The sequence below is a fragment of the Salmo trutta genome, chromosome 15 (assembly GCF_901001165.1).
Source record: "Salmo trutta chromosome 15, fSalTru1.1, whole genome shotgun sequence".
NCBI classification, from domain to species: domain Eukaryota; kingdom Metazoa; phylum Chordata; class Actinopteri; order Salmoniformes; family Salmonidae; genus Salmo; species Salmo trutta.
Genome location: NC_042971.1, coordinates 43,797,891 through 43,813,915, shown reverse-complemented (window position 1 = coordinate 43,813,915; position 16,025 = coordinate 43,797,891). Strand labels below are relative to the sequence as shown.

The 16,025-nt window shown below is 42.3% G+C and overlaps 1 protein-coding gene across 3 annotated transcripts in view; it reads right to left on the bottom strand.

Annotated features, from left to right (window-relative positions):
• The window catches only part of LOC115149124 (seizure protein 6), a 261,102-nt gene that overhangs the window by 42,918 nt on the left and 202,159 nt on the right, over nucleotides 1-16,025 (bottom strand). For all 3 annotated transcript variants that reach the window (XM_029691662.1, XM_029691661.1, XM_029691663.1), the window contains 2 exons: nucleotides 5,892-6,077; nucleotides 2,192-2,360 (listed from right to left, as the gene is read on the bottom strand). In XM_029691662.1, the coding sequence (XP_029547522.1) occupies nucleotides 2,192-2,360; nucleotides 5,892-6,077 (355 nt within the window). The remainder of the gene's footprint in view (nucleotides 1-2,191; nucleotides 2,361-5,891; nucleotides 6,078-16,025) is intronic.

Here is a 16,025-nt window from a genome sequence, read left to right as displayed (position 1 = left end):
GGGCATTAATCAGAGAGGCAAGAAAGAGACCAAAGATAACCCTGAATGAGCTGCAAAGCTCCACAGCGGAGATTGGAGTATCTGTCCATAGGACCACTTTAAGCTGTACACTCCACAGAGCTGGACTTTACGGAAGAGTGGCCAGATAAAAGGCATGTGGGAGACTCCCCAAACATATGGAAGAAGGTACTCTTGTCAGATGAGACTAAAATTGAGATTTTTGGCCATCAAGAAAAACACTATGTCTGGCACAAAACCCAACACCTCTCATCCCCCTGAGAACACCATCCCCACAGTAAAGAATGGTGGTGGCAGCATCATGCTGTGGGGATGTTTTTCCATCGGCAGGGACTGGGAAACTGGTCAGAATTGAAGGAATAATGAATGGTGCTAAATACAGGGACATTCTTGAGGGAAACCTGTTTCAGTCTCCCAGAGATTTGAGACTGGGATGGAGGTTCATCTTCCAGCAGGACAATGACCCTAAGCATAATGCTATAGCAACACGCGAGTGGTTTAAGGGTAAACATTTAAATGTCTTGGAATGGCCTAGTCAAAGCCCAGACCTCAATCCAATTGAGAATCTGTGGTATGACTTAAAGATTGCTGTACACCAGTGGAACCTATCCAACTTGAAGGAGCTCGAGCAGTTTTGCCTTGAAGAATGGGCAAAAATCCCAGTGGCTAGATGTGCCAAGCTTATAGAGGCATACCCCAAGAGACTTGCAGCTGTAATTGCTGCAAAAGTGACTCTACACAGTATTGACTGTGTGTGTGTGTGGGGGGGGTGAATTGTTATGCACGCGAAAGTTCTTATTTCTTGTTTTACAATAAAAAATATTTTGCATCTTCAAAGTGGTAGGCATGTTGTGTAAATAAAATGTTGTAAGGCAACAAAATAGGAATAATGCTAAGTGGGGTGAATACTTTTGCAAGGCACTGCATCTAGTCCAACTGGCAACTAATTGGCAACAAATGAAAGCTTCCCACCATTTGAGCACGCCCCCCCCCCCCCCCACACACACACACACTCTCACACACCTTTCCCCGATGCCTTGAGATGGATGAAATCACACCTTGAAGGCAGTTTCCAGCGTGTCAGAATGAGCAATGAGCTGTCGCCCATTCTCAGCTATGATGTGGGTGTGCCCCAAGGGTCAATACTGGGGCACCTTCTGTTCGGCCTGTACATTAATGATCTGCCTTCTGTTTGTACTGGGTCTGAAGTTCAAATGTATGCAGATGATAAAGTGATATATGTGCATGCAAAGAGCAAACAACAAGCTGCACAAGAACTCACTACTGTAATGGTCCAGGTTACAAATTGGCTCAGTCAGGGACTCATGTTTGCATCTAAATGTGAAAAAAACAGTCTGCATGTTCTTCACAAAGAGGGCAATTGATGCTACTGAGCCAGATGTCTGTGTCAGAGGAGAAGATCCAGGTGGTATCCGATTTTAAGTACCTTGGCATCATGTTTGATTCCAACCTCTCTTTTAAAAGCAGGTGAAAAAGGTAACGCAAATAACCAAATTCAACCTAGCTAATTTCCGATTCATACAAAAATTGTTTGACTACAGAGGTAGTAAAACTGTACTTCAAATCTATGATACTCCCCCAGTTAACATACTGCCTAACTCATGAGAGGTAACTATATAGTTCCCTTAAGAAAAAGCACCTTTAGTCAATCTGCTTTCTCTGTGAGAGCTTCCCATGTCTGGAACACACAGACATCAGATACACATAACTGCACCACCTATCGCACCTTCACAAAAAACATAAAGATATGGCTAAAGGCCAATCAGATATGTGAACATAATCCCTAGCTGTGTATTGCAGCTCTCCATGTTGTCTTTTGTCTGACGCTTGTGAAGTGTGGAAACACTATTTACTTTTACATATTTTGTTTTGTTGCTTTTTATGTTATGTTGCTCTGTCTGCATGCTACATGTTGCTTGTACTATGTTGTTCTGCATGTGCTCACTGCTCATTGTTTGTCTGTATTGTTATTGTTATTGTTGTTTTTAACAAACTGTCCAGGGACTGCAGTTGAAAATTAGCCGACTGGCTAAACCGGCACTTTTACTGAAACATTGATTAATGTGCACTGTCCCTGTTAAAATAAATTCAAACACACACACACACACACACACTCCGAATCTGCTTCCATCCAGCTGTATGTGTACTCTACCTGTCATCATCCTCAGCCAAAGCCACTTTCTCAAAGTGAACATGAAGCCGATGGCCTTCAGGAGCCTCCAGGACCCAATGGCAAGTCAAGTTGTTACTGTAGTTGCCAGGGAAACCAGGAGAGACGATACGGCCCAACGTGGCATTTTTTATCATCCCACCACAGGAAGCTGCATTGAAAATGGATTGGATAAGAGCGAGAATGAGATCGACAGAGAGGGAGGGAAGGGTAAAACTCAGAGAAAAAGAGAGACATAAAACAGCTTAAATGTCCCTTAATTTAAAAAACAATATTTGTTTTCTGCTCTCTCTTTGCTGAGTAATACCACAGTACATGGGGTTTGGAGGAAGAACATTTCCATCCCTGTGCTGAAAGAGAGTGAGAATGTTTGGAGCTGTGCAGTGGTCTGGCGAATAGGTCTCACCAGGGACTGACCATAGAGATAGTTAAGACCAATATTGTATCTGTCACATTATGGCGTCTGTGAGAACATGGGCAACGCAACTGAGGCCATCTACATTTTGAAGTAGTCAATTTTCTTCTTCCATTTCTTCGGTGCATACTGCCACCTAGAGTGTGTTGTTTGAACAGACATAAAGCTAAAGTTGCCGATTTACTGCCACCTGCAGTTATGGATTTTTTTTGTCATGAATATAATTCATTGGTTGATCCCTCCTGATGACCTGGATGGAATTATGTGATCCTTCCTTTACCCATAGGAAGTCCCACCAAGTTGACTACTTCAAAATGGTGAAAGTCCTCAATGGTGCTGCCCATGCTAAAATGGGCTTTTGGCCACTGGAGTCCTCTATCTATCTCTATGGGACTGACTGACTGACTGTATCTGTGTGTTATCAACTAGTGAGGAGAGCAGAGCAGCAGAACAGTATCAGTGCAGAACAGCTGTTGGGAGTGAGAGTGAGGCTGGCAGAAGAGATGGTGCTAATTGAGAGCAGGTGAAGGATAGTCATGCAGCCCACTACTAATTAGTGTAGTGTAGCCAGGTCCAAATGGACTGGTTTATCCCTCTCGTCTCCATAGCACTGCTCCCTCTCCCCATATTGGTAATCAGACACTAACAGACCAGGCATCTCAGCACAACCAATCAACTTGGGCCTAAACGAGGATGCTAGACTGAGATGTTGTAAAAGCTCACCTTAGGCCTAACCCACTGGGCAAAAACTGTGATGACGCTGAATCAGAGTGGAAAACTGATTGAGAAAAGTAATCAACGTAAAATAATTTAATCATTTTTCACCCAACTTTTAAACTAAATCCAATGACATGGTGAATTTTTGGGGGATTTCATGTTGAACTCATGTTAGTTGACAACTTAACCAAATGTAAATCAAATCTAGATGTTGAACTGACGTCTGTGCCCAGTAGGAAGTAGCTTGTATCATTACTATAGAGGGAGGCATGGGCGTTACGTGTTGTGAGGTAGGCCGTCGCGCTGAGTGCTATTATTTGCAAAGTGGATATAAAGAGTTGCTTTAATTAGGCCCACACAATATTTACAAATTATAAACAGGACGAAGAGCAACATAAGTCAGAACACTAACAACATAAACTATAGGCCTCAATCATTCCTGACAGCAATTTGGCCATACAGCAGGAAGTATAGCCACACCCTTCCATGTCTGGCTACAACAGAACATTTTTGTTTTAGGTGGGATCCTTGGAATGTCCCGATTTTGCTCATGCGCCTGATATTGTCCAATTGCAATTCAGCATTTGTCTCAGGGTTGGTTTAAACCAGAGCCATGTATTTAAAGAGTTGGGCCATTGAGGTTTCTGCATTATGATGTATTTACATGACCCTACACAACGTGGTATTCAAAGTCGGGGTCACAGTGGGGTTGGCATATAAACCAAAACACAAAAACTAAAACATTTGGAACAACACATTTAGAGTACAGATTATTTTATAGAAAGGGAAAGGGGGATACCTAGTCAGTTGTCCAACTGAATGTATTCAACTGAAATGTGTCTTCCGCATTTAACCCAACCCCTCTGAATCAGAGAGGTGTGGGGGGGGCTGTATGGGACAACACACAAAACGCTTTTGAGAAAGATTAGACATTTGAAAAGTACAATTTTATTGAGTAAATGTATTGAATTGAAGGTTATTTGTTGATGTGATTATTAAGAAAATGGGGTCCCTGCTTTTTGAATACCACTGCCCTACAACATTCTATGGCAATCATATTAGTGTAATACATGAATGACTAGAATGGGCATCATCATACATTTACATGACACTTCAAAATTCTATGGCAGCCATGCTAGTATAACAGATGTCATGCTGCTTTTAGCAAGTACCACTTCCTCCTGATTCAGCTCAAACCGAGGCTCAAACCCAGGACTTCTGCTTTCCTAGCACACGTGACCGCCCTCCCAAAGCGTCTTATCAGTTGGCGCCACCGAAAAGTTAGCAATTAGGTGGAGCATGTTTCACACATCCCCATGTGCTACATTCACCCATAAAACTTATTCCACAGCAACCATAGTGTTGAGCTGAGCGCAACTGCAGATCCGGGTCACGGCACCAGTGAAACCATGACTGTGCTGCTAACAGTATATCTTCTTCCACTGTCCCCATCCCGGACTGGAACTACTGATCCTCTGCTTGCAGACACACGTGACCACCCTCCTTGACAACATACCAACCATATGAGCTATCCAAAAATATCAACGTTTAAACCTAGCTGTGGAGTGAGCTTACATTCTTAACTCCTTTATGTTAGCACCCCATTAACAGTACATGGGGAATATTTTAATAATGCTATGTAACCATGTCTAGAATTAGACAAATGCAAAAAAATCTAAAAGTTAGCCAAACTCTCTAAATATATGGCTCTGGTTTAAATATTGAACTTTCGAACACACTTATGTTTGACACACCTTGCGCGCACCGGAAAAATATACCCCCTTGGTAGCATGCAAGGAAAACAAGGTAAGCATTTACTTTGATTTTTAGCTTAATCATATCGATTTAATTGCTTACCATGATTATTTTTTGTAGCAACATTTAATGAACAAATCCATGAATGGAACAGAGTAATATGTAGTGTGGAGGGAATGAATCGGTGTGCGAGTGCAACCAAAACATTTTATTTTCTTATGACGTGACTTATGACAAATATGTGGTACCACAGGGCACAGGCCTGCTATTCATATATGAACATGTACTATTTCCTCATACTATGCAACTATTGTGGGAAACACTCTTTGTGAAGAAGAGTAGGCTAGACATGTTAGTCGCTCAAGTAACAAGGGCATGTTTGTTTACAACTGCACTATTGCCCCTAACCCTGGATTTATATTAAACAACCTGAATAGCAGGGGATGCGGGTTATAGAGAAAGAATTAAAGTCGCACAGCAGTAAGCCAGACACCTGATAGGCCTACCAAATAGAGCACACAATAAACCCCAATTAACCTCTGGGCAGTGGGTGCCAAATAACACCCAGTCCATTTAAACTGAGTTTAATTACTTTAATCATTCAGCTGAAATGTTATTTTCCTCAGTTGTCAGTCTCTGTGGTGTTCTCTGAGGGGTTACTATAATTTCCCATTGGTTCTCAGTAAGCAGATGAATGGATCCTGGAAGTTGATGAGCTGAAGTCTGTGTGTGTGTCTGTGCATATGTGTCTGTGTGTATGTTTGGCAGGAAGGAAGCAGTGTTGTTGTCTCTTACCCAGGCATTTTGGCTCCTTGCCACTCCAGTAAGGTGTAGTGGCGTTGCGACAGGCGAGCATGGTGGGGCCTTGCAGCTGGTAGCCGGTCAGACACTGAAAGTAGGCCTCTCCCCCAGCATGGAGGTGAGTCACTGATACCTCCCCGTTGGCTGGCTCCTTAGGGAAGGCACAGCTCAGCACGAAGGCTAGAGGGAGAGAGGGAGGGAGGGGATTTAATCAGTGATGACCAGTTTGATATTATTTCTCTTTGTGAATTTTTTCACCATGGTTGTTCGAAGTGGAATTAGTTGTTATCTCAGTGCTTGTCACATTCGATGTAAGGAGTGGACCAAAATGCAGCGGGTATATTCATCATCTTCTTCTTCTTTACTTTAATAAAGAGAAGACACTTAAACAAAACAAATGCCGAAACCAGTCCCATAAGGTGCACAGACTATACAGGAAACAACCACCCACAAAACACAAGTGAAACAAACCCCAACTAAATATGGCCTCCAATTAGAGGAAACGACAACCAGCTTCCTCTAATTGGAGGTCCTACCAAAACCCCAACATAGAAATAGAAAAACTAGATAAACACATAGAAATAGACAATGTAGAACATAAACCAAAAAACCTGAACCACACAAAACAAATACCCCCTGCCACGCCCTGACCAAACTACAATAACAAATAACCCCTTTTACTGGTCAGGACGTGACAGTGCTACCATTTCACTTGAATTATACATACAGTAAACCAATGGACAGTGTAGACACACACACACAGACAGAGTACATGTTGTGTATGAAGAATGTACTGTAATTGGGTCGAGCAGGGCTGTTTTCATCAGTTTTCTACTTGGGTTATAAATATTCCACTCCATCTGCTGCAATTAATTGCAGTTTAAAAGTACATCTGCAAATAGATTGTGACTTGTCTGCAATCGCTAATGCGTTTCAGTGTGCTGCAAAGTCTACACACACACAGCTACGGCACGGAGATTTAGGTTTGGTGTACAGGGTAAATGTAGAGTTGTAGATCATTTCCATTTCAGAGCTGGTACTTTAATGTGATAGTGGGGAGAAGAATTGTCTCTGTACCAGTTGTCAAAGTGCTGTGAGTCCATTGCAGCAAGATGAATGGGCTTCAACTTCCTCTGTGTCCCTGTCCCTGTCCTTAAACGGATGGTGCTACATGGGATGTATGGTAGCAATCATTAGTTGGCGTGGATGATGGATTGAGCTAACCATGTCCTTAATGAGCGCTATATAACAGGCCTCTCTGTCTGTCGGAGCGCAGGCCCACTCTGCTCTGCTCTGCCTCACTGGCACAACATGCTCTCTCTCTCTGAAATTAGGTTCTTGAGGTCCAGTGCAGATTACACCAAAACCTTGCATTTATTGAAAATAAACCATGGAAGCAAAAATATACTTTTAACAACACTGGACCTAAATTAAAATAATGGTGACAGACAGAGGTGGTGTAAGATAAAACATTAAAATACTTCACCCAAATCCAGACAGCTGATGTTCTGAAATAGCTGCAAAATCTGGATCCCTACAAATCAGCTGGGCTAGACAATCTGGACTCTCTCTCCTGAAATTATCCGCCAGCATTGTTGCAACCCCTATTACTAGCCTGTTCAACCTCTCTTTCGTATCGTCTGAGATTCCTAAATATTGGAAAGCGGCTGCGATCATCCTCCTCTTCAAAGTGGGAGACACTCTAGACCCAAACTGTTACAGACCTATATCCATTCTGCCTTGCCTTTCTAAAGTCTTCGAAAGCCAAGTGAACAAACAGATCGCCGACAATTTTGAATCCCACCGTACCTTCTCTGCTATTCAATCTGGTTTCCGAGCTGGTCATGGGTGCACCTCAGCCACGCTCAAGGTACTAAACGATATCATAACCGCCATCGATAAAAGACAGTACTGGGCAGCCATCTTAATCGACCTGGCCAAGGCTTTCGACTCTGTCAATCACCGTATTCTTATCGGCAGACTCAACAGGCTTGGTTTCTCTAATGACTGCCTTGCCTGGTTCACTAACTACTTCTCAGATAGAGTTCAGTGGGTCAAATCGGAGGGCCTGTTGTCCGGACATCTGGCAGTCTCTATGGGAGTACCACAGGGTTAAATTCTCGGGCTGACTCTTTTCTCTGTATATATCAATGATGTCGCTCTTGCTGCGGGTGATTCTCTGATCCACCTCTACGCAGACGACACCATTCTGCATACATCTGGCCCTCCTTTTGACACTGTGTTAACAAATCTCCAAACGAGCTTCATCGCCATACAACACTCCTTCTGTGGCCTCCAACAGCTCTTAAATACAAGTAAAACGAAATGCATGCTCTTCAACTGATCGCTGCCCACGCCAGACCGACTAGCATCTCTACTCTGGACGGTTCTGACTTAGAATATGTGGACAACTATAAATACCTAGGTGTCTGGCTAGGCTGTAAACTCTCCTTCCAGACTGACATCAAGCATCTCCAATCCAAAGTTAAATCTAGAATCGGCTTCCTATTTCACAACAAATTCTCATTCACTCATGCTGCCAAACATACCCTTGTAAAACTGACTATCCTACCGATCCTTGACTTCGGCGATGTTATTTAGAAAATAGCTTCCAACACTGTACTCAGCAAATTGGATGCAGTCTATCACAGTGCCATCCGTTTTGTCACCCAAGCCCCATATACTACCCACCACTGCGACCTGTACGCTCTCGTTGGCTGGTCCTCGCTACACATTCGTCGCTAAACCCACTGGCTCCATGTCATCTACAAGTCTTTGCTAGGTAAAGCTCCGTCTTATCTCAGCTCATTGGTCACCATAGCTACACCCACCCGTATCACGCGCTCCAGCAGGTATATTTCACTGGTCATCCCCAAAGCCAACACCTTCTTTGGCCGCCTTTCCTTACAGTTCTCTGCTGCCAATGACTGGAACGAATTGCAAAAATCACTGAAGTTGGAGACTTACTAACTTTAAGCGTCAGCTGTCAAAGCAGCTTACTGATCGCTGCAGCTGTACACAGCCCATCTGTAAATTGCCCATCCAACCAACTACCTACCTCATCCCCATATTTGTTCTTGTTTTTCTGCTCTTTTGCACACCAGTATTTTTACTTGCACGTCCTCGTCTACACATATATCACTCCAGTGTAAATTGCTAAATTGTAATTACTTTGCCACTATTGGCCTATTTATTGCCTTAACTCCTTACTTCATTTGCTCACTCTGTACATAGATTTTTATATTGTGTTATTTACTGTACGTTTGTTTATCCCATGTGTAACTAACTTTGTGTTGTTGTTTTTTGTCGCACTGCTTTGGCCAGGTCGCAGTTGTAAATGAGAACTTATTCTCAACTGGCCTACCTGGTTAAATAAAGGTGAAATAAAAAATACAAACATTTTTAAAAAACATTTAGTAACAATGCCTGTCTCTTGCCTAACTCATAGAGATCTACTGTACAGATGTAGGATCTTAATTTGATCACCATGTTGCAGGGGAACTTTACTGCAATGCATGAAATGTAAAACTTGTAATGTATTTGAGGTTTAAAAAGACTTCTGAAGTTTTTCCATACGAAAAATGCATCACCCCCTACAAAAATGTACATGAATTATAATCTACATAATAATTAATATTTCCTGTTGATGATGATTATTTTCCTGCTGTATCAAACTGGCTCAAATTAAGATCCTACATCTGTAGGTGTGATGATACCAAGAATGTGTTGCATCTTACTGTTTCATCTGATTGCTGTTTCTAAATAACAACATTAGTGAATATTTTGAGGATAACAAAGATGTTAAATAGCCTGTGTCTACAGAGCCTTAAGCACTAGTAGGCTAAGTGTGACAGCCAGCTTCGAAAACAGAGAGCAAAGACAAGGACCCTGTGGAGGATCCCAACTGTTTAGTATGTCTGACTCAATTCTTTACTCATTAATATGATTTGGAGGAACAGTCGTTTTGGAAATGAGCTGTTAGGTTGTGTCAACATGCAGGTGGAAACATTTCAAACAAAGCTCTCAGCTCAGCTCCCACTCCTGCTGTAGACCAGACACTCCCCCAGACATGGGAATAAAAGGCACAGTGTAGAATGCTGAACCTGAGACAACCACTGTGGGGGTTGAGTGTGCAGAGACTGAGCACGGGAGCATTACGCTGTCGCAACATAAAACGGTTAAGCATTCCAGAACCCATTCAAATGGTATAATCACTGCTCTTTATTTCCCTTTCTTCTCATGGCTGCATATGAAAATCGACATTAAAGCTAACAGTTTTACAGCCCTCTGCCGCCCGACACGAGGCATTAAGGAAAAGTATACTTTGGAAGGCAATTTAACTTCATCCCCTCTCCCTGCCTGCCAGAAGACATTTGGATATTAGTGCTGAAAGTAGACGATGCTCTCCCCCAGCAATCAAACTCAATAAGACTGACAGAGGCAGGGGTTTTAGTGTCTGTCTATTTACTAAGGATTCACTTTAACTCTCTTCATGTTGTGTACTATACATCATTGTACTTTTTGACACCATTGTGCAGTGTGGCATACTTTGCAGGAAGTCATTTAGTGTATTTGATGTGGTTTAAAGTCGGTGTTAAAGTGTGCAGCAACTATGATGTATCCCAGGATGCCCTCATAAACCTGTACACAACTCTGTTCATAACTCTCCCGGATGTAATAGTGTGTTAAATCATTATGTTACCTGGCTGCCTCAGCGCATCAACAACTGCTCAAGGGGGCCAATAGTAAACAGTAACATTTGTCACTCAAAGACTATCATTTATTGTTTACATTAATGCTACAGGAACAGCACAGAACTGATAAAGATACAATTATTTGCTTGCGACACTGCATTCAAGAGCTTATACTCTAGATATCTCTTATAGCCTAACAAGACTCTCTGTAAGTGTAGAGAAACAATGGTTTTATAAAGGCTTGTCTCTTGGAATGTGGTTCAGACTTATTAACACCATATTGAAGGCCAAACAAACCAAGTTTTGTCCTCCAGCTGTTGAACCATTATTAATCAAATACCAATCAAATTTCAACACATACAACTTAAATTACAAATCACCTCCTTGTTAAGAAATGCCTTAAGGTTTGGTGTGCTAGCATAGGTTATAATAAAAATAGCACACTGATTTCTCCCACACTAACATTTCCACCATGATGAAGCAGCCAGCCAGCCAGCCTTCTCTCTCTCTGGAGTAAATCAATGAGATGCAGAGTGCGAGTCCAGCTGCCCTAGGTCATCCATTGAATTCTTTCTTTATCACTGGCTCCACTGAGCCCAGTTATTGCCATTATCATACCACCATTTCATATTTGTTGAGCCTGTACAGTGGGGATGCTGCAGGCAGAGACAATCCCCTAAGAATTAAATTACACGCAGCCTCCATTCCATTGTACTTCATCGTAGAGGGCCATAAAGCCTGATTGTTTTGCTATTACAAGTAATAGCACCACAGTAAACACAGAGGCAGATTAGCTGATGGTGGGGCCTCAGGCAACAGATGCTGAGGTAATGTCCTTGGTTTTTCTGCCCCATAAGAGAGAGAAAATAGGGGGGATAGAGGAGGGAAACAACTGGAAATGTGGTCCTGATCTCTGCCATCAGTGACAGCTTTAATGGGAGTTTGAATGACATCCTATCTCATCAATGACCATTGCCACATTATCAGTCAAGGGTCAATAGGTATTGACGCACAGAGCCAAAGCAGATAAAGGATTATCACTAGTGGCAGTGGTGGCTAGTTGTAGGTTTGACCACCACTTTGGCATTAGGGCAGGCCACACTAATCACATGCCTTTGGACTGACATGTCACTGAGTAAAATAAGGTATTGCTAATAAACTTAGTATTGACTTAACCTCTAACCTATTATGGTAGGCTCAATTTGCAATTTATCATGTATTCAGAATTGTATGACAGTAAATCAATGATATTGATGATGAGGGTTACAACTCATAACTGATTCATGGCAACTAAATCAGCAGTAATGACAGGATGCAGGGCAGCAGGGCAGCATGGCAGCCTATGGCATCAGTGGTAATGTAATTTGGTGCTCTGGAGATACTCACTCTACTCATCAGTCTAGAGTAGACTAACCCTCATTGATGGGACCAGGCCGGCTGCAGTCTAAAGTTACTTCTCCTTAATAGCATTTATTGAGCAGTTGACCGTTGGAATTAAATGTTTAACCCAACCACATAAATATCAATACATCACAGCAGGACTGTGGTGGGGCTCTCTCAGATTGAACCTCTCTTCCCAGGGACAAGACTATTGATCTTTGTTTAAGGGTAATGTTTCATCGGAGAACTTGTACAGAGCAAGACTCACATGTACTTAAAATCTGAGTAATTCACCAGACCTTTCACTTAGCCTTCAAGGGCTGTTTCCACTCTGATGCTGATGATGCTGAACCACAATATCCACTGGGCATGGAATCAAACTGTATCGGAATCGATCACAGACTGTTACCTATGAGACTGTGGTTGAACACACATCTGTAAAGTGTGTAGGCGGTATGTGTATATGTGAGGGCCTTAATGCTCTCAGTTGACATTTGAGTGGATGGCTTTTCTTTGCCATGTGAAATATTCCATGCATACTGACTTGGTGGAGGTGATAACTTGTTTTGGCTGGGGTATCCCTCTGCTCTGCAGCCCTCTCAAACCCTCTCCTAACCAAGTCTATGAAGTCTCCTCAATTTTACATGACCAGATGAAAAATGCATCTCTCCCCTTTGGCCTGAGTATCAATTATGAAATGCAGAGAGAATTTGTTTAGTGCTCTGCCCATCAGAACACATTGAGGATAATTACATGCAGAGTATATTGGCAGGGTGGGAATATTAGATTGGTAATAAAATGATACTTGCCCCCTGTAGTAATGACCAACTCTGATCAGAGCAGCAGCCTTGCACCGGTGATGGCTGGCGTCTAGCTACCATTTTCCATTTTGGGGCCTCAATGTTTGGCCAGTGTTTGTCACACTGGGAGTCCTCCCTTCCCAGCTGCAGCCCCCAGGGAGCCGTGTAGTAGTGGGAAATCAAATGGCTGATTAAGGAGTTAGAGTAGGAAATGTCTCTGCCCTCCTCTCCCTCCCCTCTGGTGTCACACCAACAGATGTCCCCATTACAGCAGAGGAGACACACTGAGAGACACATGGCAGAAACCTCTATGAATAAGCTGCTGTAGTCCTCATCAGAATCGACAGTCAACGATACAGTTCTCATCCCCCGTGCTGAAAGGTGGTAGGATATGGTTGAGTGAATTTGTGTATATGATTACTGTAAGTGAGAGTAGTTTCTACATGTGCCAAGATTAAATGTCTCTGTCCCTCTCTGCCCCCTCTCCATCTCTTTTGTAACAAGCAGACATGTTATTGTCATTCCACTAGGAACCTGTTTTTAAAGTATTAAGTGAGTATGTTTATTCTGTGTTACCATTTAATTAGCTAGTAAATAAATTATTAAACCAATTGGTGTAGTACTGAATCATAAGTAAGGCTCGGGTTTTTGCAGATGCAAGGAGGTTCCGACTGTTCAGAATGATGATATAATATGAGGTTATGATTAATAAATTGACCGTTTATAGATGTAATAGGTTAGAGTTTATTACAGTACCAAACACCTGACCGTAAGCAGATGTGTTCTAATTCTATTTCAAAGATGTATAGACTTTTTCTCAATCCAATCCAAGAACCAAGTGTCTACCTGTCTAGACAGTCATTAAATGTCGACCTCAGAATGAGGGATCAGGGAAGTCATAAAGGAATTGCAAGAGGGCTTAGTTTAAGTTTGCTTTCACCAATATTTCAGCCTGAGTGTCCACTCTTTCCTGTATGTATTGCACACACACACAACATGCTCAACCCTCAGGAGAGTTGAAGAAGACTAGATGCAGGCTGTGACACAGACACATCGTCACTCCCCAGTGGTAACTGTGCTGCTACTATTACTACTGCAGCATTCATCAGTGTCATCTCAGCCACAGCCAGGGCCTTCTGCAGATATTAATTACCTAGAGCTGAGATCTATCTCACTACAGATCTGTCTCCTTCTCAACGCTTGTCCCATCACATTTTTAACACCCCATTACAATGGACAAGGTGATTGCGCACACCATGGAGATTAACACAAATCTAAATCCTGATAGCCTTTGAAATTTGCTGTCATGCTTGTGGAGTAACGGTTATAAATAGATTAAAGAGTAGCATTCTAATTGCTCCAAATGCCCTTCACGGACGGAATTTGTGGATGTGCATAAAATGAGACCATTAATATAAGGATGATGATATCAAGTGTGACAGAGAGAGAAGCTCTGCAGGTACATATTGGAATTTGTTTAATGTAGACAGCAAAATATTTTCTGAAAAGTACCTTTTTTCTTGAGACTGATGATTTCAAATAGAAATTTCAAATAGTGTGAAAAGCATTTATCATTCAAATGCAGAGCTGCTGTTCCACAACATTAGCTCTGTATAACTAATGAAACCCCATATGTTATGATGACTTTATAGGCTCCCATTGTTGCTTTGCCAAGCATAAAAAATGACATGGGCGCAGTGTGAAAGCGTGTCATACTGCCATAGTGTTTGATATCAATTAGAGAGAATTTAATACCCTGGCACAAAAATTTGACATAATACCTACATCACTGAATGATTTAAACATGTGGTTGCCTTCTGCACCCCCACAGATGCACCCCAATGCCTCGAATCTGAAAAGCCCTGCTTTGAGGATTTAGTGAGGGAGTTCTTTACTCAGTGCGTGAGGATAAAGCCCAGATTGTTGGGCTCACAGTTGTCTGAGTATGAGGGGAAATGGTGATGTGCTGCTGAAGCCAGAGAGAGCTGATCAACAGGACACCCTGCATTGTCTGCCCTCATGCAGGGTGATTAACTAACGTCATGGGTGAGTGCAAAGTCATTCACTGAGCAAGAATTTTGTTTATTGTTGGGTGGTGCTTTACAAAACCAGTCTGTTTCACCCTCAGTAGAATAATAGGAAAGAAGATGACTTGTACTTAGAGCAAGGTTTATTATTCAAATGTGATGTAGTGTTTACTATTCAGTGAGTAGGTGTTAATACAATGCTGTTAGTACAGACCTGTGATATTTCTCTAATATCCAGTAGGTGATGTTTTTTTTGTTACATGATGGATCGCCACTCAGTAGCATGTATTGTACTCAGACTAATTGTTTATGAGGTGGTCTCACTTGTCTCTGACCCAAAGTAAATGTTCTGTTTCTCCAATCCTTTACTTTTGGATCCCCATTCACCTCTCTCTCTCGTGGTCTGTTTGCCTCGAGTCTCCCGGCCACGGCTGCTATTCTCCTATTTCTTTGTGAATTATTGAGAGGCTTGAATCTTTAAAGTTCACCCTCTTCCTCAATAAGCAGCATTCTGTGCTGCCAGTTCACTGGAGATCACATAGTATGTATAGGCACTAACAGTGAAGTCTGAATGTGTGTGGGAGAGTTGTAAAGAATAGAGTTCCACATCACCCACTGCTTGATTATTGGTTACTATTTTAAAGAGGGCTTTCTTCGCACAGGGTTCTTTATAATCAATGGTACAATGGGAATTCAGCACATTAAAGGCTGTACTTTACAACCTATTTATATATCCAACAATATATTTACACCCTACGGGGACGGGCGGTCAAATCACACATGGTAAGCAGCAACATTACAGCATTTCCCATTCCATGGTTGTTTGGGATACACAAAGAGCATGGCTCATTGTGAGTGGTGATGCACAGGACACATTTCACAGGTGGGCTATAACTGATCCATTAGAGGCCTAGTAAAAGCTCTCATCACTCCCCTACTGTGATCCCTGTCTACCCCCCTCTCCCTGCTCTAACACAGTGTAATGTGTGGGTTATTACCCTGCAGTGCCAGCACTCATATCGGCCAAACAAAGACACACATTACCACTTAGAAACACTGATGAACTATTTCCTAAATGGTAGTTCAGTGGTCACCAACCGGTCGATCGCGATGAACTGATTGACCTCCAAGGCATTCGTAGTCAATCACCAAACATTTCTGTAAAATACAACAACAATAAAGCCTTTCTTCCCTGTTAGTGGTATGTGCACTTGATTCAGCAGCCCT